This window comes from Magallana gigas, chromosome 5, assembly GCF_963853765.1.
Source record: "Magallana gigas chromosome 5, xbMagGiga1.1, whole genome shotgun sequence".
Classification (NCBI taxonomy): Eukaryota; Metazoa; Mollusca; class Bivalvia; order Ostreida; family Ostreidae; genus Magallana; species Magallana gigas.
Genome location: NC_088857.1, coordinates 18,181,498 through 18,205,414, shown reverse-complemented (window position 1 = coordinate 18,205,414; position 23,917 = coordinate 18,181,498). Strand labels below are relative to the sequence as shown.

The window sequence follows — 23,917 nt, the reverse complement described above, 5'->3', positions numbered from 1 at the left end:
AATAAACTTCGCACCTACCATTACAATGATCCTGACATGCATAAATGAATAGTCCAGTTGCTGGATCACACTTGGGGAATAACATATTACACACGTAATACATGGAGCTGGCAGAACAGCTCTGATTCTTGTAGAATGCTAAATGAGCCATGGCGTCCTCCACAGAGTTGTGACCAAAAAAGTTTGGAAACATGAAACTTGTGTGGCCCACTGCTTGGCATTCAGGGATCTCAAGAGTCAAACATAATGCTGTAACAGAACATAAGATGTAAAGAAAAGATCTCCTATAATCTTGTTGAGTGCGCGGGCATGTTAAGGCTTCCCGATGGATTTTACAGCGATATGTAGAAAGTCACTTGTCATTACTTCACACGATATGATGTCATAATTAACTTTGACGTCACGATCTGAATTCCTGTCGATACTTCTCAGGGAATGTATCTTAACGTTTAAAGTGAATTATATCAAACCAGTATAATACCGCACATTTCCTTTACATAGATGCTGCTGTTAATGCTAGACGTACAGAATTCATTTATATTAAAAACCCGTATCAAATAGTCGGCACTGTAAAAGCTTCGTTTTAAGTAAGACTATTTATAAACTAGTGGTTTGGAGACTCTCCCTGCTACGTGTAAACAAACGAATGAAGAAATTTTAATGCATGTAAAACCAGCTTGGCGCAGGTGAAAGATCAACACAATTGTAGAATATTTTACGTAAAATTGGTAGAGAATATATGTACCAATGTGAATCGTGCTGCGGAAACCTACGGATTTACCCCAATTTTTTGTAAATCGCTTTTGATTAGTAAAAATGTGCATTATTTTGATGATTTTGTGGAATGTTTCAACAATATCTTCCATAAACGAAATACCGTAATTAGGTGAATATAATACGCACTTTTTTCCCAGCATTTTTTACCGTGAGAAAGGGGTGCGTATTATACATCCCTATAGGATTTGGACATATTTTTCCCTAGCTGAAGCACGGGGTATCATACTGCCGTATTACCTACACTGTATGCTGTTCACAGACAGGACCGATACCCCGCTATACATCGTAACATTCCTTCATTATCACATTTATATTATTACTTAACCCTTAGGAAATGATTGTCATAGTGTGTAATTAAAGAAAATGTAAAGTTTAAGTCTGTTAATAAATAAACTGTTTCAAAATGGCCTTTAAAAATTAATTTGAACTGCCTATTCTTTATCTCCGTGTACGCCGCCATTACAGCTGTTATTAATAGAATGCGGACTTGGATGGCCACGTGCTATTTGTAACCGATCTTTGAAAACAGCTTACACATCATTTGGCTCATTTTTAACCATTTATGTGTAATGCTAATTAATTTATTGCAAATAATTATGAATATAAATAGTTCTATAACCTATACCGTTAATTGAAGCCATTGAAACAGTTGTGCCCCCACCGCTAACGCTTGACACCTTGGGTATCTCAGACACCCCCCTTAGGCTTTGTGAACTATACACAACACAAATATTTGTGCATATATTTTATTATGTTCCAGGCCTCTAATTGATCACTTTGATCGGAGTCATTTAAGAATTTAATTAGGTCCGTTATTTCCATACCTGTACATCGTCCGTTTTTCACTTCACAGGGATTGTAATGACTAAACAATTATATATAACGCTTGTTAAAAGTAGTTGATTTCATTTACGGTAGAATATTTAATACTAGGTCTATTTAAAACATTGATTATGAAAAAAAGATATTACCGCGATGTATTAGTTACAATAAATCCGTATCTAAGAAAATATTGTGTTTTTCTTATTTCCGGTAGCGTATACCCGCGATGAAGTTGAGCGTGCATACAAAGTATAACTGCTTTCTTGATACTCCGCATTACCGTTTGGTCAATTTTTTTGATGCGTATTATACATCCCAACAAGCTTTTTTTCACCATTTTCAGATCCAAAGTGGGGGGTGCGTATTGTACACTACTGCGTATTATATTCACCGGATTACGGTATCTGTTTCTTTCCCAAGCAAGAACTTCAAAGTATATGACTTAACAAAGGATTTTTCCTAAAAATATGTATGATTTAATGTCATTAATCACCTGCGCCGATGCGATTTAAATAGATAATTTGCAATATTAGTATTCGCCCGTCACGTGATTACAAAGTACATATGATGTCACAAAAATGCATCAAATATAATATTTAACATCGGTGTCAATAATTGTAACATAGATTTTAAGAAATACCCCCGGTCAAAGTATTTTTGCGATGATTCAAATAATACCGTTTCCAAGCCGTAGTTTAGCATCGGGACGCCTTAACATTGCTGCGTGCATGATGATGTGAATTCAACACCGTAATTTAAGTGCAATCTATTATGTTCCCAAGTCTTTGCAAACACATGATATCACAATCAATACTTGTAGTAGGTTGTTTTAAGGGTGGCACATTTTGCAATTTTGAGAGATGCATACATGTATATGCCAATTTTTTTGATAAACATAATTTGCCACTTCATACATATAGGTGAACAAATAAGCTAAATTTCATATTCCATCGAAACTACACAGTACAACATCTCTTTGGTTTGAAGCTAAACTTATAAAACTAAACATTGTAAGTACTACACGTAAGGATTATATATTCTGTTCCAACTTACCCGTTGAAGTGGTAGGGGTAGGGAGAGTTGATGGTGTAGTTACTGAAGTGGTAGTGGTTTGAATGGTAGTGGTAGTGGTAACCTCTGGATTCACACAGTCAGTGGATGGAAGCTTGTCACAGTAGGACGGTTTTGCCAACTCAAAATTATTGCCACATTCTCTCTGAACACCTAAAAATCACATTTCACAGACATTGTATATGCATGCCTTTCTTAAAATATAACATTTATTGAGTGTGTGCATAGCCTATATATATTCTTTGCTGTACAATATGGCCAAAGAAGTTTTGATGTTGTAATTCTTGTCAAGAAAATATCAATAGGTCAAGTACAAATTTTAAAGTATGGCTTTAGTAGAATATGTCCCCTAGAAATAATTTTAAATCTACATGTATATACATTAAAAAGCATTGACATACTTAGTTCATTTCAAATTTTTCTTTCAAGGTTTATGTGAATGATGAAAACAATAAATTAAAAAAAAAACAATTGAAAGGAATATGCAGCATGATTTGCACATTTAAAAGCACTTGGTAAGAAATTTAGTGATCAGTCTTATCACTATAAAGTCTTACTCCGACAGAAGTCACTACAAGGTAGACTCTGGTCATCACAGCTTGGATACATTATAGTGCACAGGTACAACATGGCGTTGTCGGAGCAGCTCTGCATCTTAAAGATCTCCAGCACAGTCAGAGTCTCCTGAATGCTTGTCTGGTTCAGCAGGTTGGGTAGCTTTGTGGTGTTCAACCCTAAAGCCCGGCAAGCCTCCACAGTCAGTGGTATACACCCATCTACAATTTGCCATCAACTCATGAGAACTTTCAGAATAAGTGATTCCCCCCAAAAATGGGGACTCTTCAGCAATGTTCTTTCATGTACGTGTAAATAGCTTCAAAGGCTAACAATAAAGTTAGGATTTCAAACTAGAATGTAGAATAAAAATGAAGACTTAAAAAACTCTGTCTCTGAGGCAAGACCGTTTTTTCCCTATTTACATTTATTTGTGTTAATACTGAATTTTTAATTTATATTAACTCTGCCTGAATCATACCTGGCTCTTTAGTTGTTGATAGTAAGGTGGTAGTTGTTTCAGTTATGGTAGTGGTCATTGTTGCTTCAGGGGTGGTGGTGGTAGTTGGTACTGGAGTGGTAGTGGTTGTTGGTTCAGGGGTGGTGGTGGTAGTTGGTTCTGGAGTGGTGGTGGTTGTTGGTTCAGGGGTGGTGGTGGTAGTTGGTTCTGGAGTGGTGGTGGTTGTTGGTTCAGGGGTGGTGGTGGTAGTTGGTTCTGGAGTGGTGGTGGTTGTTGGTTCAGGAGTGGTGGTGGTTGGTTGTGGTGTAGTAGTTATTGGCTCTGGTGTTGTTGTAGTTGGTTCTGGTGTTGTTGTAATTGGTTCTGGTGTAGTGGTGGTGGTTGGTTCTGGTGTAGTGGTGGTAGTTGGTTCAGGGGTGGTTGTGGTTGGTTGGGGTGTAGTAGTTATTGGTTCTGGTGGTGTTGTAGTTGGTTCTGGTGTTGTAGTTGGTTCTGGTGTTGTTGTAGTTGGTTCTGGTGTTGTAGTTGGTTCTGGTGTTGTTGTAGTTGGTTCTGGTGTAGTGGTGGAAGTTGATTTTGGTGTAGTGATGGTAATTGATTCTGGGGTTGTTGTAGTCAACTCTGGTGTGGTAGTAGTAGGTTCAAGTGTGGTTGATGGAGATGGACTGGATGGAGCCAATGTTGATGATGTAGAGCTCACTGTTGTGGATGAGGTTGATGTTTCTGTTGATTTGGATGTTGAAGCAGTTGTTGATGCCTGGGTTGCAGGTGAAGAAGTTGTTGTTTTTATTTCTCCTAAAGTGCAACAAAGAACAAAATGTACAAATCTAACACTAACATGAATCCGACGGTTTCTTCATTTCATACAAATAAAATTTTCATACCAGTTAAATTCACAGACTGAACATCTAAGTTTGTATATCCAGTTTGAGAGGCTCCAATGATTTCAAACTCAGCAGCTGAAGCTAATTCCTCCGTATTTTTTAACACTGATCCATAGTTTGATTTGAAATAGATTTCTAATATGCTTACAATACTACCTGGACTGAAAAGAAAACAACACAAAATACAATAATAAAACTATTTCTACAATGCCATTACATTATTGTAAATACATCCATCAAAGGATATGAACTTGTGCAGATTTAGTTTAAGTATTTATATCAGTTATTGATTAATATTCATTTTAAGCATATTAATGAATCTACAAGGTACGAAAGAGAAACAGAGAGAGAGAGAGAGAGAGAGAGAGAGAGAGAGAGAGAGAGAGAGAGAGAGAGAGAATTTATGCCTGAATGTTTTTTATATACCTGAAAGATAAAACCTTTGTTTCAATGTAAAGCTCTGACAATTTACCATTTTGCATTATGCTGTCCATCTGAAAATATAGCAAATTGCCAAAATGACATCATACGGATAAAGTAACAAATTAAGAAGAGTAAGCGTTGTTCTAGAATTCATGAAATACAATTTTAATTTATTTTTCTTAATTCAGACATTCATAAATACCCCTGTCCCCCAAATTCTTTTTAAAATTTCAATTAAAACAATATTCATTTTGCCAGACAAAAAATCTTTAATATTAGTTGAAGGGCTTCTAAATATCTATCAACTAAAGAATATACTTCAGAAGTGATGTTGGCAGCTGTGGTATTGTAGATGAGAGACGAAGGAATGCGTAGTTCCTCATTCCAGGCATCCTTTAGGGTTACGCTGCCTACTAGTTTCACAGGCGCTGAAATTTACAAAAAAATAAATTTCCTGAACACTAGCCGTCCTCTCTTTATCATTTGTTGAGCACCAATTTTTGTGGTTTTGTGTTGATACAAAAAAAACCCCAAAATCAAATGTTCATTGAATTCAGAACAATGGAAATAATTTGGACAGGTAGAGTCATTATCTAGGAGTTTTATGTTTCCTTACAACTGTGTGTTTTACAAAATCCATGAAAATTTATAATGCCCTAAAATCAAAGTAACTTGGATTTCAGGCAATTGTTTCTTCATTTGAATTCTGGCTGAATGTGCAATGGTCAAAAATTTTCTCTTACTTACATAACATTTGAACCCATATATTGTCACATGTGAGAAAATGTGACTGATGATGAGTAGCAAAAAATGCATGCATCTTGTTCACCACTCAAACGAAACTGTATACCACTGTTTTGCTTGTTTTGTACATTTAAAACCTCAACAGTATGCTTAATCATTTAGACAGTTTGTACTTACATTGTATGGATGGATCGGAAGACTTTTCTACAAACAGAAAAACAAAAAATGATATACCTGAGTATAAGCCTTTTATTCACAGTATGTAGCATTTCTCAGATGTCAAAATTTTTACCAATTCTGAGTTAAAATGAACTCGTGTATCAAACCCAGTGGATATCATCATCTCATTAAAACCTTTATATTATTCTTTTAGATCCCATTTTATTTTCTAAAACTGCCAAAAGTATGTTTCAAATTTTTATTTTAAGGCATTTTCCCTTCTATTCTGTTGCATATTGGCTTAAAGTTCAAGAATAATGATTGGTCCCTGCACTGATGATCCACATAATAGCAAAAAGTGAGCTAGGATATGGAGATTCATGGAAAGCCTTTCTGTAAACTAAATTTACATATTTATACTCATAAAACATATTGTACAGTCACTACTTGTCACTGTAGTTACCATTCACAGTAAATTAAGTCCATTGTGTTACAGGAAGTACATTACTGTTATCCTAATACAGGACTGGTTTGCACTAGTGCACTCTTTTGGATTACAAATAAATGTTACCGGTACAAACAATATCAATGTAAACAATAGGCCCATAAGTCTACGCCACAAAACTTCAACTTGCCAAGAAACAAAAATACTAATGCAGCTGTGCAGTAGAAGAAAGCCTGTACAGTTGTAGTTGTTCTATATGAGATTCAGCACAGATGCTCAGTCAGACTAATAGTTAAAACACTGGGGCTTGTCACGATCAATTTGTATTCTTACTTTCTGACCACCTCTATCATGTTATTGTTATAGTCTGTCCCAAGATATTTATGCCGCACATCAAGATGATTTTTAATAGGGCTGGGACGATACTGTACTGAGCCGATTCGGTACATATCACGATACATGAGATGCGATACGATACATATCACGATACATTGCAATTAAATGAAAACATGAATAAAAGTTTAAAATTTATTCAATCTGCCGATGTATTACCGCAAGTCCAAAGTTATTTTGTTATATTCATAATGAGCGTTGCACAATTTACAAATTACTTTAGTCTCGTGTACACTAATTTTTTTATAAACAAGTACTCCAAAAGTTTTCCACACTCCATATTTAGCTTCCTAACAGTTTTGACAACTTTACAAGGTTTTCCGCCATCTTTGTACTTTCATATTAGGCGCGCGGACTAAAAATAGCCGATATATGAAGCTCGGATATTTTTGAAAAATAAAAAAAGTTCGGTAAGGTATCGTTGTATTAATGGTAAATGTATCGATCCAAATATCGTCAAAATAAATACCGCGATGCACCGGTGCATCGGTGGATCGTCCCATCCCTAATTTTTAATAAAAATGCACATGTCTGTAAGAGAAGTGCAACTGAAATGGATGAAAGGGAAAATTTCCAAGATATCTTCATTGACACATTATCGTTTTTCACTCAGAAAAATTCACAGAAACAAAAACTGATTTCCTATGGAGATATATAATGGGGAATGTTTACATCTTTTCTCTGTTCAAAAGTCACTTGGAATACCTTGCACAATTTTTCAAAGGACTATATGGGGTTTTATGCATTTTTTGCCCCCCAAAATTAAAGTTTTATAAAGAACTTTAAAAATAAGGTGGAAGATAGTTAAAATTATCTTGAAAATAAGGGTGTACAAAGTTAACACCACAGTGACGTCATAAATGATGTAGAAATGACGTCATAAAGATTGCCTTATTTTGATAAATTGATGTTTTGTAGCAAAATATGGGTGTTTTCTGATCGTTTTTAGACTGGGAAACATCAAGCGCAGGCTTGCTCAAGTACCATTTTTTAATATAATGTGTATAATTATCTGAAGAAAAACATGTTAAAATCGTACTTGAGCAGACCTGCGCTCTATACTTCCGAATGCAAAATATAAAGCAAAAACTTTTTTTGGCAAATTTGCAGGAATTAGGTCATTTAAGTGACGTCATAGATAAACAGCGAATGAGCAATGGTGACTAAAATCAAGATTAAAGTGATAGGCGTCTACTAAACAATGATTTATGACGATTTGGTTTTTATACGAGACTATTTAAAAATTGGTTTAAATTGGGGGCAGATATTTGACCATACCGCACATAGTCCTTTATCATCTGTTTTGAAATAAGATTAATCAGTCCAAAACTAGCCCAGATTTTTGTGCGCCGTAAATTGCAGATTTTTACTATGGGAGGCACTGTAGCTCCCACGTCGTCCATCCGAATTTTTTCAGACCGGGAGCTACAGACCTGCAGCTATAAAAATACCTACCTATTCCCATCATGATAAACAACCTTTGCATCCATTTTTGCATTATTAGAAGTCATCATTCTGATGAAACTTCTTTGCCTATTGATAATTGAATTTTTTAACATTTTATCTGACAACCGGAAATTGGCCCTTGGGAAAACTAATTCCTAAACAAATACGTAACGTATTAACTTCCGGAATAAGTATACCTTTGAAAACTTGAACGTATAATATCACAGCTACTCCAGCCAACAACCCGAGAACGGTCAACACAAACAAGAGAATCAAGCATCCCTTTTCTCCTTTCTTATCTGGCACATTTTCTTCACGAGCACTTTCAACGCGAGATAAGTGTCCTTTTTGGTGTCCCTTTTGGTTTCTCTGTAAACTTGAGGGATCGAAATAAATGTCTGTTTTGGGTTTGAAAACATTGTCATCATCATGTGATGCGTAAGCTAAATTGTCAAAGGCGGGTGTTCCTTTCCCATTAGTTGTAGATGGTTCGCCTTCAAATCCCGTGATATTCTTATGGTAAAATCCATTGGAGAAACTCTTGTTTTCCTCTGATGGAGAAGGGGTAGCCGAGGAGCTCAGTCTGTATTTCTGAAAATTAAAAAAAAGGAAAAAACATTATTAAAACAACATGCTAAATTAAATTAAGTTTTTTTAAAATACAAAACCTTGGATCAGAATTGAGATATTGGGCCCACTTGTTGATTTGCAAAGTTCTGTTCGACCCTCAAATATGAAGATGCATATGGATAAGTTATTACAAAAAAAAACCCCAATTTTTTCAGTTGACCTTGGCATTTTCCAATGAGATAGACCTAGAAGACAGGGGCCGTCTTCTAACAGATGTCGTCTGCCGTGCATGACTATTTTCCATTTGAAAAAATATATTTATGAAGCAGGGTGATGTGTAGATGTTTATATATCCTACGTAAACTATTTTATCATCGAGGGATTAATGAAGAGGGAAGACACATATATCCGTTTTGCCGCCTTATGAATAGATAATGTCTTCCTTTCTAGGTCTTATTTCAATGGAAAAGAGTTCGGGATTTTAACAGATACATTATTTGTTTTCAAAGATCTTATCGCTTTTTCTAGATAGAAGAATGTAAGTCATACTATATTCCCCAAACTTCAATTTTTCTTTAAAAAAGGAAAACCCTATGGCACCGAGTGCAAGCTATACGAATAATGTATAAATTAAAAATATTGTACTGTTTTTTTTTAATTTATTTTTTTTTTTTGTCTTTTTTTTTTTTTTAGTTTTTTTTTTACAAACATCAATCGTCTTTATAAACTCTTTAAAAATAACTTTAAAACTTTATGCAGTCAAAACATTGAGCTTCTTTGTTTTCATCGACATTGATTTTTCTCTCCTATATTTACCTATATCGCATACTCTGCACTGTGTACTTATTTGGTAATATTTAACCGATTTCTCTGCATGTCACTTTAAACTCGATCGTAAAAAAAATATCCACTGAAATTTTCCTACTAAATCTCAATGTTTGTAATGTATTTGGTTTACCACAAGCATCGACATATGTTTTTTTGTGTCCTTGTATACATAACTACAGATCGCAAATATACGAAACGTTAAATCGGTAAAATCATGCACTCTACATAGATCAGATATTATATCTTGACACAAATTATTCATTACGAGTAACAACACTTCATGTATCAAAACCTTGAGTCACATCCCATCCCTGACCTAATTAACGTGGATCTTTACTTTTTAACACCCCCCCCCCCCAATTCTTTGCATTATAACGTATACATTTACGCTAGTCTTACAATAGAGTGTTTATGCGTCCATCCCCCTTTCTTGGTGACTGACGCACCATAGTATACACACGAAATACTTCTTACCCTTTGACGTATTTCACTGTCCTCGCTAACTGATCGCCGTAACTGTCCAGGGTCAGTAGTCTTACATGTAAACACCTCACAAGTTTCTTCCATGTGTGGTTAATAACAATATATTAATTATTTGTTAAAAGAGTAAAAATTTCCCCTTCTCACATTGAGGTTCTGAAGACGAAGATAATGTTGATATTATATGATTTACACACACGCTATTTCTCGATATAAAGAAAAATTCACCGGAAAGGGTTTTGTCCAGGTGTGCAATGAACAACTTTTTACCTGGGATGCCATCTATGTGGTGTCATCCTTGGTGAATTTTGTGAGTCACGGTTCAAGTAATGTATGCAGGTATACCATTTAACTTATCTGTTGCTACTTAACTCGATAACCCCTCCCCCCTTTGTATTGGACACCTATAAAATCAAAATTTGTGCGTAGGAGTTCCAATAAATATTTGAGTGTTTACAACTTTAAATGTACATGGGTACATGGGTACATGGGGAAAAATCTACCCGTTTTATACACACTGACGAATGCGTTATTCATAAATACGTGCATGTATCTCAATAAATCATTTCCTTAAAAGGAGCTTAAATTTTTTTCTCTGTGAACTCAGAAAAGTCCCAGTATATGACTTGCTTATGTAATACAGGATAAAAAACAACAACCAAAACATATATGATTAAGATGATTAAACACCAACACTTTCATTGAGGATGAAAATCGTGTACATGTAATTGCATTTATTTATTGACCTTCATTTCTAAAGAAGGTAATAGAGCTTTCGATAAGAATTAATCTGCAGAATCTTTGTACTACATTATGTGTACTACACTATATGTATGTATACTACTACTACTACTATGAGAGAGAGAGAGAGAGAGAGAGAGAGAGAGAGAATGTATACATAACACTTATCTACATTGTTCTGTCAGTTTTGTTTTTCATTTCTTAATCGAACGTATAGTACAAGTTTGTCTTTGTTAAATCAATTGACCTGGATAATCTAATGTTTTGCCGATAGTGATACAGTAAAACCACAAAACAAGCCGAGTTGATCTTTTTTAGTATATATAATGTTATACATGTACATGTACTTGTGGTAAGACCGAGGGGGTAATTACATGTAACTCGTACCGAAACTGAAGGAAACATTTGACAACCGCAAGTGCATTTTATACAGGGATTAACCTTAATTTATACGTTTTCATTTTTAAAACAAATTCGTGGATAGATACCTTATCTGGGCGGCGGTGGGATGAAGTGGGATAGGGGTTTATATACAAGCCCCGAAGTTTTTTCCACTTAATTTATATTCTTATATATGTAAACATTTTAAGTTTTAAAATACATTGAAAATACTTGTACGTATACGTAGAATATACATCTACCCAATATTTTATGTAAAAATATGCATAGCATTAAGCGATATGTAATGCAAAAAATGAGGGCCGGGAGGGAGAGGGTGCTAAATTAACAGATATCAACAGATGGGTAAAACTAATGTGAAAATTTATATATATATATATATATATATATATATATATATATATATATATATATATATATATATATATATATATATATATATATATATATATATATATATATAGAATATATATATATATATATATATATATATATATATATATATATATATATATATATATATATATATATATATATATATATATATATATATATATATATATATATATATATATATTCTATTTATTATGCTTCACTTACTATCATACATGTATAACGTTGTACGCTTCATGATTAAATTATAACTTCTTTTTCCATTTACTATCTGTTTACATATAAAGTATCAAATCTGAGTCACAATAATCATTGCTAGTGCGCATTATAGATACTCTTGGAGTGATAATGTATCCATTCAGAGACTTTCTTCTCATCTCCACCTAGCCTGCAGTCTAGACGGCCATAAAAAACATTTAAAAATAGTTCGTTTATTGTATCCATTGCATGCGATGTATCTTTAAATCAAAATTTTAAATAATAAACAAAAATAAACTGAAACCAGAATTTAGGACATAATTATTCATTATTCGCATCTCACCATCTTGACGGAATAAAGTCCGTGAATATAATAAATTCAACCACGTGAAACTGAAATCACTTGTTATCTATGACCTATGTAAATTCACAAATTAATAAAACGAGTTTGTACTTTACACAACTAATGATATAATAAACACATACCTCCTTAATTCATATATACTCGCGGCTGGCGAATATCTTGACTTCTTTGGATAATTAATTTAATGAGAGAATTAAAAGTTCATTAATATCAATTTCATTTTTTTTAAAAGACGCACTTCATCGGAGAAACGTACGATAATGCTTACTTAAGAGAAAAAAAAACTGCGGAGTTAGTTTTTGTTCATTTAACATTCTTTAGTTTCAAAGCTAAGTGGATTATGTGAAATATGTGTCTATTTTTAGACATTGTAAAGACCACCACCTTTCCAATTAATAAATTCATTAACGAAAATTCTAGTTTACACTTTTTAATGAAGTGTACGTTCAGCATCACTGAAACTTTGATTTATAACAAGTTGGCTCTTATCATTTTGAATTTTGAATTATCCGGTATGTCAAGTTAACCTTAACATGGAATAAATTTATGCTTATAATTTTGAAATTCATCAAAATGAATTTTTCCATCTGTGATTAGTTCTAGATCCTTAAATTTTGCGGTTGTATTGTGCAAATCAACATGATATATATATGTATCTAAGTTTGCTAAAATTTTCACTTAGTAATACGTTCAATAAATCATAATATTATATTTATCCATATTATTTTGCCCGAGATTGTTTCTTCGACACTGACCACAACTTGAATTAATATGATAATTACTGTTATTTAGCTAGATTTATAACACACCTGGACTTTAGTGACGTAGAGGAATTCAGAAATGACTAGATCACGTTCCCAGGGGTAAGGCAAGCTTTTATTAGCGGAAAAATCGGGAAAAAAATCAAACAAAGAGTGAACCATACCAACACGTCCAACTTCTACAAAAACCTCGTGTTCCTTATACATGTAAGCTTGAACCAATTAGCGGAAGAGATAGGTATTTAATTAAAGTTCTTGATTACACAGTGAAATTCCTTCCTCAACAGTCACCGTGCACTGGCAATGACCTTGGTAAGAATGTCACGATGGGGAGACAATAAATAGAATTCCATGGCTTTTCATCACTTTGTATCCAGAAAATAATAATTTAAGAGGGATAAATAGTCCTTGTCATTTTTGGACTTTATTAACCCCCTTTATAAGAAGAGCTCTGTATACAGATTCGGAAATAATGAAATTTTTATAGCAAAAATATCTGGAATTTTTTTAAAATAACGATTTATGAGGGGGGGGGGGGGGGTAATATCATAATTCATAATTTAAGGAAGATGTCATAGGGCATTAATTGACCATCCAGTCTCCTTAATTAACATGGACATGTATTTTATAGATCTGTCCATGAGAATATTATAAAAGAACCCAGAATAACAAAGCCATCAAAGGATGCTGCAAAACATATATGTGAAAGCAGCTTGCAGGCAATATACAGGAATTCCGAATCTAACACAGCCTAGAATTTTAACAACAATTAATTTATTAAACAATTAAATACGACAAGATCCGGAAGAATTTAGGCGTAGCAAGTGTTTGAATTAATTAATCATATAGACCTCATCAACATATCTCGTCCAGGGAAATGAATGCTTACTGACACGTTGATATATATGTCAGTATTTTAACAATAGTTTTAAAAACGTTCTTTGTTAAAAGACCTACATGAGAAAAATTGCTAAAACAAGCTATGTCTGCGAGACAGCGGGATTTAATGTTGATTTAATTAGAAAACCGGGTTATTAAGTTTGATGATTAATTGTGACATTGTTTGCATGCTGCATGCAAGAATGAAGAGAGAGAGAGAAAAAGAGAGAGAGAGAGAGAGAGAGAGAGAGAGAGAGAGAGAGAGAGAGGTGTTTCTATTTTCCAATCTGCTAAATTTGTCATTACAGGCAGAGGATTAACCCAATGCAATAACAAATTCCAAAAGAATGAAGAGCCCACAGTTACAGGAAGCATTTAGCGGAAGAAGGCATTGTTGGTTTATTTAGCAGGTGTCTTATGTCCTGCAGAATAATCCTCTGATCTCAATCCACAAGAATGTTGGAATTTAAACATCCAATGCCATGCAGGGAGAAAAGAGACCTCTGTCATTGAACCTTTGAAAAAAAATTACTGAACATGGCAGGTCTCTGCATGCAGATGAACATTTTTTTGGTTGGTTGGCGATTTCGGTAAAACCAGTTTGCATCTTAATCCCGTCATGACTTCAAGCCTTCAAATTTGCTGTCAAAGCTATAAATTTTGAATTTGAAGACGTCCATACATCAACATATGAACCAAATAAATTTCGAATCTGAAGACGTCCAATCATCAACCATGCACGTACATCGAACATATGGACGAAAGAAAAGCATGGCTTCCAATGGAAATTCCCGTTAAAATATTTAATAATTAATGACGTATATGGTATGTCAACTAGATGATTCAGACCTGGATTTTAATGGAAAAATTTCTTAATGTTTCGTTTGTAACACACCTAAACCATTGCACTGACATTACAAGAACATATATACATGTATGTCAATATACAAACTTCATTTTCATTACAGATTTTTAAACTCCGAGTCGTGATATTAATGTTATCATCATATGTAAAAATTTTCAGGTTTTAACTTTAATTGTTGACATTATACCTGTTTCTTAAACAGATATATATTTTTAAAAGCTCAAATTTTTTTTTTGGAATTAATCATTCATTCTAATAAAAAAAATCACAGTGATGTTTCAACGCCGTCACTTTATGTTTTTTTTTACCATGCCAAATGAATAATCTCATTAAAATCAATAGTGTTAGCCAATAATCGAACCAAACACTGACAGATTTGTTGTTTCCGATCAAATGTGGAGGATAGCTATTGATTTATGAGTACCGATTTTACTAATATTATTCTAACAAAATTACAATTGTTTTGAATTTTTTTTTTTTGCTTATGAATAAATCTGCGGTTAGAATTATCATAATTATGTTTAATATATATGATTATGAATACAAATAATAATGTAAGTGTCCATATACATGTAAATGTGCCTTTTAATATATAAATCAAATTTAAATTTGCCCGATAAAAGATGCAAAACACAACTTTTTAAAAAATAAATGAGTAACCATTTCAAAAAATAAGGAAAGAAAAAGAAAAGAAAAATAGGGACAAATGGGATACATAACTTTAAAGTTATTTTTTTTCTTTCCATGAATTTATTAAAGCAGCATTTAACATGTCTTACCATGCACCACTCTTCCCTGGAGATATTTCAACGCATAATTTAAAAGCTCTTAAATTTTTAAACCAATGTTCTGCTTTATTTCAGTCACGTAAGACTTGCACACACCGCTGCTTCGTTAGAAATAACACATGTGCTTAGAGAGTGATGTAGTTTATAATTATTAGATCTATGTAATTTGTAACAAACACTGGCTCGTAAATGTGCGCTTGTAACAACAACTTCCTTGTATTTAACTTTTAAATTAAAAAAGATACAATGAACATTAATGATTTATGCTTTTCAAAACTTTTAATTATGAGACGTTTGTCTAAAACATAAAGTGGACACCAATACAAACTTGTCATTGTTGTCACATGATCTGTTATGTATACAAATGAGCAGACTTTCTGTATAATTTTCTAAGTCTTATATTCTGTAAAATATTGGAATGGAGGAAGTAAGGGGTTCGGGTTGTGATTAATTAAAACTCCCCTTGACTGAAATTCAATCCAAAAAATTTGCGGGTGCGGGTGTTTCGCGTTGCCCAGTCGGCACCATTAATCGTATTTCTAACGTACCACTTCTAGAAATGGTAAACATTATTCTCTTGTTTTTTAGATATTAAGATATATTATCATTGAAAAACAACCAATATGTCTTAAAGCTTTCTAACGTGACACTGCCAGAAGTCTTGAACTTTATTTTAACTCTTGTGTTCTTATATCTATAGGAATTAATTATTGAATAAACGGAATTCATAAATATGCAGATACGGTAAGAACATTGAACTAATATGACATATAGCTGTTAGATGTCAAAACTAATTAATAAACAACATCGTCAATATGATGTATTCACACGGCTTTAGTTCACTATGATATTAATTTTTTTCTTCTAACGAAACAATACGCACTTGGTGGCACCTGGAAAGGTTTCAAGTTTCAACCAAAACGGTTTTACACTTAAACTGTACACAATGCATTGTGATGCATTTTACTACCGTATAATGCAATAAAAAGCAAAGTTATACCATTATGCTATATAAAAGGATGCATCCAAGCGTGGCGGGATGGGTCGGGGGGATGCAACAACAAGTATGACAAGTATTTTTATGTTTATCGAAAACAAATCTCAAATTCACAACGAAGTGGTCTAGCACAGTTGGGGTCATATGAATTCCATGGCAGAGAGTCATATTGCTTCGGATATGTTTTTTTCTACATTGATTACATACTATCGAAATACTTGATCATTATTCTCGTTGAAAAATCATAAAGTGTTCGAAGAAGCCCATACAACACGTAAAGAAAGACTAGACAGACAACAATATTAATGATGCTATATGAACTCTCTTAGATATGTGCTTTGTAGGAAATGAATGTACATGTTATTCAATGCGAGATATGAAGTAAATATATTTTTTTACTTGGAACATTAACCCCTTTCCTGACATATGTGATATAGAAAGGATAAGGTCCTACAAAACACTGTAAAGCCTTTCTGTTGGAGCATCAACCGTAACTGATACTAGATTCAGGTAGCAATTTTCTGCTCATGAGAAATTCATACCTGTAGATTTAAAACATTTAAGCTATACACGTATCTGAAGATTATCATAAAGATATTCGATATTGAAACAGAAGCTTTTGGACTTTGATATAGTTCTAGATTAATAGTACTCAAAGTGAAAATTTTGAACTGGAAACAAAGTGTCCCTTTAGCCTATTAGGCATCGACCCGTTGTATATAATCGATTGCATGTTATAAAAGTGCGCAGAATTACGTTTTTTAAAAAGAAGACATTGTGAAATCCATGCTTAGGTAGTTCAGGAGTTGCTGGAAAACATTTTGCTTTCAAAAAGCAATATACTTTTTGTGTATGCATTACATTCGTTTCTTCCCATTCCAGTTCCAAAAGTTTTTTGTGGTATTTTGAGTTCAATATTTGTTGATTTTCAGGTGACAGACGTAATGTATTATGAGCATTCATGTCAGCATACTTGGGTTATTTTGAGCAAATAAACATTTGTTATTGTGGTTTGTATACATGTATACTGTTATTGTAAATGGGCTATTCAAGTCAAGGAATTTAATTCTCAACGAGAAGATGCTATCACGAGTGAATAAAATCACAAAAGAGAATTTTACGATAAGAGACAAATGTTGAAATGACCTGTCTGTAAACTAAGGTGAAACTAAATAGTCGTAGGGAAGCATTGACCTGATTAAAGTTTGATCGCCAGAGTTAATGACACGCTTGGCTACCCCACCAAAAGAAATATGCCCCCTTTTTGTTCTAGATCAACAAACGGAGAGTCCACATTTGTCCTACTGTAATTCTACTGAGTAACTGATTACTAATTGGCCCAAGGAAGACGAATTGAATATGCAAAAGTGTGAAAAAAGCATTGGTTGAACTTGTATAGCTGTCGATTTTGGTGCAATCTTGGGACAGACACACAGTATCACAGTGCGTCACAGTGTCAGGAAGTTTAGAATCAGTAAAAAGGAACTTAAGTGTCACATCAATTTCCAAACTGTTCAATAAAAATCGCGATTCCATCAAACAATAAAACAAAGTAATCAATTTTTAAAGTTGGTTCAAGATTTTCGCAAAAATAAAGGGAAAATTTATATACGACAGACTTATACAAGATATACGAACATGGACTCTGCATGATGAATCTGTGTAAACAACACGCATAACCGGTTCATTGAATATCAAAGACGATGTTGCCGAACGCATTGAACGTACATTCAAGTTTACGACAATCAATATTTGTTTCGTGATAAAGTTAGCATACCATAAAACCATATACACAAATTTTAATGTACTGGACACATAAATTTGTGTAATAGAATGTACGTAGTTTACACACAGCAGAATCAGGCTTATTACATTATGACCAAAATACATATCTATAACGTTAAAAAGAAGACCAAAAATTAAATACCTTCTTTTTTGTGTCCAGTTCCATTGCGTAAGGAGTCGAAACGTAGATTTACTCCCAAATTTAGGTAAAGTTAAAACCACGGCGTGATACTTAACCTCACAAAGGTTAGAGAGTCACAGACCATGAAGCACTTTCAGCCGGCGAGGGACAAATCTGTGTGTATTCCTATTTCAATTAACTCCAATGTGTTAACTAAGCAAAGCACGCAAGGTGTGTTTAAAGTCATTACGTATATCTGTATATATATAAAATATTCTTTTTTTTTTACCTTTACTGTCCACGCATGGCTAAACACAAAAATTTCTGGTGCCGACGATTATTTATATAACGATCTGCTATTTTCTCTCTCTGTCTCACCCACTTATTTAAATGCACACCGGGTATGTATACATTTAAAGTTTTAAAATCTTCCCGGATAATCTAAATCAGATAGGGTATCGTATATGTACAAACTTCAATTGACCTTTTAGATGTTGTTTCCCTTAACGGGACATATTTCAGTAGCCAGCCAGCACTTGGTAGTCATTCCCGTATTGTTTTGATGTGGGGATTACTATTTTAAAATGGGGACTCTGTGGTCCAGTTTAAAACTAGGTGAATAAGACTGAGAAATGACCTACAATGTATTTAGTTGGCTGTATTAATACAACTTCAAAGAAGGTCTTGCAGTTCCAATGATTTTCCCTCTAAAGCCCTTGAATTCAAAGATAAATTGAATAAATAAATAAATAACTGTACAATCATGTTATTGATACAAGTTTATATAACATTTTTAGAATTTATGTTAAATAAAACACAACGTAAAATCATATTCGGAAACTTCAAGCCGGTACCATAAATGGAATGTAAAATACTTACACAAATAATGAAATGAATTTTAAGCTTACTGAATAGTATATCCTCATATTCCTTAAAAAAAAAACAACAACAAATTGCCTCCTTTAAATGCAAGCATATTATTAAAAAATGTTCGTTTAAAGATACATCATTCTAAAAATCAAGTTTTTGAAAAGGAAAAAACCCAGTATTAACACCCGAAATGTAGGAATGTTGAGTCATAATGCTTTGCTTTAGTGTCAACAACGGTCTTGTTGAGAAAAACATATCGTGTTCATACATTATATGCGTCCTGTTCAGATCTTCCCAATCAAAAGTCTGAGGAAGAAAATAAACTGTTATTTAGAATGAGTTGGCAAAGAAGCAACAGCCAGATCAGAATTTTTATGGCGTTTGTTCCAAGTGTTGATCTGTTAACTATAGAGACACGGATTCCTTACCTATAAACTTTACTTTGAGATTCAGATGAAACAGATTACATGTTTATACATGTACATGTAGCTCCAAGAAATGCATGTACCTATAAACTCTAATTTAAGAACACGATGAAACAGATTATATACACGTAGCTTCAAGAAATACATGTGCCTATAAACTCTAACTTAAGAACCGGATAAAACAGATTATACATTTGTATACATATAGCTCCAAGAAATGCATGTGTGAACAGCTTATTTAACTACAATAACATTGCACAGGTAAGAGAAATCGAACCATTTCCAAAGAACCACCACAATACAGAACAGAGAAACCGTGGATATACGTGTATCGTCTTTCTACCAAGCCCTATCGATGTCTATTTGCGATTGATCTTAGCTATATAAGTTCTATTGAGAGTTGACATGTTCGATAAAAAAAATTACGTACTAAATAAACATCAGTTGCCTTTATATTGGACGTACCCGGCATGCAAATTGAAATATTTGTATCTACGTAGATGTGTCTTTTCTCTATTTAACGATGCCTTCATGATTCGTTTAAATAACATCATTAACCGCTTTATTACTTTCATTTTCGAATGACGCAACAACCGCGTACGTTTGTGTGGAAATATAAATACACGCATTACGTAATATATTTACTATTTTCATGCCCAAAAATACGGAAGCATCATTACAGAAATTTCTTATGTATAATAATTGACATCCATTTGAATTTCAAATAAAATCTATATATTTTTAATTTTTTTTTTTTTTTTTTTTAGAATTAAAGCTCAGTAAATGTACATTGCTTTTAAAAGAAAACATCATTTATAATTCATATTTATGATATACTAGTATTTATTTAGTTTGGCTTTATATCCTGCTTCTAAACTAAAACTTACTAAAATCGGAAGTTTTGACTTTGAGCGAATTACGAATTCATGTTATATAAGGAAATTATATGACAATTTATATGTTTATAAAACGTGTCATTACGCAAAATTATCTACAAACTTTTGGATTTTCCGATGTTCTTCGAATGCGGATATAAAGTACACTATTTGTGTACTTCGTTGTAGTGGAAGCAAAGTCCAAAACGAATGAAACCTAGTGTGTTTTCTCTATAGTTTTAAAAACATTCATATTCGAAACATGTACATAAAACACTGGGCCAGATAAATCTGCCAGGGCCATTATGGCATTTTTGCATCCGCTTAAGATGTAGTTTTGAAAAAAACAAACCATTAATACCAAACTAGACTTTGACCCGTGCGTGCACGGGTTGACATTGCATATGATATCGGACATACACGAAATCGATACATCGACACACCGTATTGTTGACATTTACATAGCCAAGCTTTAAGCCTACAATCACTACACTCTGCTTAGTTAGAATAATCTGTGTCTCGGGACAGGCCTTCACCACAGTTAAAAAACTTAAAATGCCTACTATATACCCGTTATGTAGCAAAAAATTGCAGAATCGCTCCGAAATTTTTGAGAAAATTAATGAAACTGCATTAAATATAACTGTCAAATTATTCATAACAAACCATTTTGAGGCTATAAATACCTTTCATCTAAAAATTTAATTCATATTAATGAAGAATTCAAGTCTTTTCACCAACATTTTTTACTCATTCTATGAGAGTTTGGTTCAAATCCTATCGGAATTTATATTCCTATAGTCAATTCTTTTAGTCCGGTAGAAAATTTCAACAATACATTTATATAAATACTAGTAAATAGTCGAACAGATAATGTACCTTTTAATAGAGAGTCAAGTTAAGGGAATATTGTACGTAAAACTGCTTTTTTTCTCAAAAAGAATACAAAGGCACCCAGACCTATCTTGTAAACGATTAAACCATCTTTAAATCTCTTTATTCAAAAATACAGTTCTTTGTGCTGTAGGATGAATTGTTGTGGTTCAACACATAATTCTTAAATGTATATTCAAAATAATGTGGTGTCATTAATTATGCTAAAAAAAAGAAATGTCCAAGACATGCAAGAAAATTACATATTCACTTGTCATGTAATGAGGAAGGTCGTATGTCACTGTATATATTTGTACATGTACATACATTATATACAGTGAAAACCTTATTTTTAGGTAAATAACTGTGAGTGTTTAATATACAGAAAGCAGATGATTATCTAATGCTGGTCTTTTAACCATAAGTGGATAAATTTGAGTAGCAAAATTTTATACTAGATCCTTATAAAACAGAAGAACCAGCTGGACAATAGATCAGGGAAAGGAATACACATCGTAGCGCGATTAAATCGTGATCTTAATCGTAGAATTGTCGTAGAAATCGCATCAGATCTTAACATATATTGAGGTTTATCGTGGCAATCGTGTTAATCGTAGAAAAAGTTTTGACTGTCAAATGTTTTTCTACGATCAACACGATTACTTTTTAATGGCAATTATTACTTTTCATCGTATCATATCCTACCAGATCGCATGCATCATTACTAAGCGCAGTATATCGCATTTAATTGTACCCTCTGTTTGTGATTATCTGGACCAATCTTGCAAGAGACAAAAAAACCTAGCTGTGTCATTATGGTCAGTCGGGCTATAAGCTATATATATATATATATATATATATATATATATATATATATATATATATATATATATATATATATATATATATATATATATATATATATATATATATATATCTTCGGGGTCAAATTGTCGCTCAAATTGTAAATATCTTCCATCGTGGTCGTGAAAAGAATCGCCATCAGTAGCATGCCTTTTTACAACAGGTCACATCAGTTCGTGGTGAACGTATCGTAACGTATCTGCACGTATACAAGTGTCCCAAATCGGGGACTAGTGTGGAAATGTTTCGATCAGACCATAATTCAATCGGGGATTCAATTTAAACAATATTATCGTAACGTATGTTATATCGTATCTGAAAGGGCTACGAGATCGTGACATATCTCGTCATCTGAAATATGTCTTTCGTGATCTAACTGTATCAACAAAATCAACAAATTGTAATTGGTCGTACAGACTCGCATCACCTCGTACCTAAAATCGAAAAATTATAGAATTTCACGATCAATTACGATTTGTCAGACGTAGTGTTCACAACAGACCACACGACAGTGGTAACCTAGTATTACGTATAGGTTTACTGAGATCTTCTAAATTATTCATCATTCTAAGTTTTACGGGGTGCATGGGGTTTGAAACGACATCAATTAAGAATTAGAATAAGGTCATCAACGGTTGGTGTGTTTGCTTAAAATCAAATTATACTATGGATACCTCTGGAATTACTGATGTAATAACATACACTATATATAAAAAATAAAATTGATGAAACATTGTTTACATTTAAGACTTTTAAAATACATTTGTAACAAAAAATTTTGGTAAAACTTAAATTTTGTTAATATATACTTACTGTTAAGGGACTGGAAAATCAATAAAATCATAATTACCTAGTAGTTATAAAAAACAATTTTACAAAAACCAAGTTCGAACCTGGGTTTGCATCGTGTCCGACTCTCGCTGGTAGGTGGGTCAGAATTTTTCTATCATGGTGACGAAGTAAGATGCAGACGACCTGTAAGTTTTTTAATGCATTGTATCGATGAATAAATTATGTCGTCTGAGGAAATTTGCAATACATGATATGAGGTTTATCCGAAACAAATATTACATAAATATATTTATATCTAATATAGTATACTATGCCTTAAATTTTCTACCTCAGTGCATTTCGATAATCAAAAATACCATTGAGCCCAAGGTAATAATATTCACCCACTCTAATGAAAAAGTCCATTTTTTCTATTTTGAAACGCTCCAACCAACATTTCAGGTTTCAATACACATCTAAAAAAAGAAACCTACGGAGATGATAATGTTGAAAAATGTATTCCGAGTGACTTCCGAGGAGAAGATGTAAACATTTCACATTATAAATCGTAAGAAATGTATTTTTTGTTTGTGTCAATTTCTTTAGATGAAAAGAGGTGCGGATTATTATATGAAAAAACCATACAATTTAGAAAATATTATTTCTTTTTATCAGGGTACAAAATTCAATATTTATCAAATATAAAAATGATGTATGGTATCAAGAAAATATGAAACAATAAACAAATTGTAGGAAAGCTGTGCATCTTTTGTCACCATAAATTTATAGAAAAAATTCTACCCATTTCATAAAGTTTACGTCTATATGTAAGAGTTACCCCTCATGAAACAAATATACAGCAGGTATAATAAATTTTGTATTAGAAACTCT

General features: G+C 33.1%; 1 protein-coding gene across 7 annotated transcripts in view; it reads right to left on the bottom strand.

Annotated features, from left to right (window-relative positions):
• The window catches only part of LOC105338946 (uncharacterized), a 40,128-nt gene extending 21,506 nt beyond the window's left edge, over nt 1-18,622 (bottom strand). The window contains exons 1-11 of one of the 7 annotated variants that reach the window (XM_066083919.1): nt 10,052-10,214; nt 8,377-8,770; nt 5,914-5,940; nt 5,311-5,420; nt 4,996-5,063; nt 4,570-4,730; nt 4,184-4,480; nt 3,707-4,144; nt 3,228-3,446; nt 2,653-2,823; nt 19-249 (exon numbers count right to left, since the gene is read on the bottom strand). In XM_066083919.1, coding sequence (XP_065939991.1) covers nt 19-249; nt 2,653-2,823; nt 3,228-3,446; nt 3,707-4,144; nt 4,184-4,480; nt 4,570-4,730; nt 4,996-5,063; nt 5,311-5,420; nt 5,914-5,940; nt 8,377-8,770; nt 10,052-10,144 — 2,209 coding nt within the window. In that variant the 5' untranslated portion in view covers nt 10,145-10,214. Of the gene's footprint in view, nt 1-18; nt 250-2,652; nt 2,824-3,227; nt 3,447-3,706; nt 4,481-4,569; nt 4,731-4,995; nt 5,064-5,310; nt 5,421-5,913; nt 5,941-8,188; nt 8,308-8,376; nt 8,771-8,969; nt 9,113-10,051; nt 10,215-10,327; nt 10,355-18,369 lie in introns of those variants that run through there. The other 6 variants (XM_034443926.2, XM_066083920.1, XM_034443913.2 and 3 more) reach the window with 6 other exon arrangements.
• Nucleotides 18,623-23,917: the final 5,295 nt, after the last annotated feature.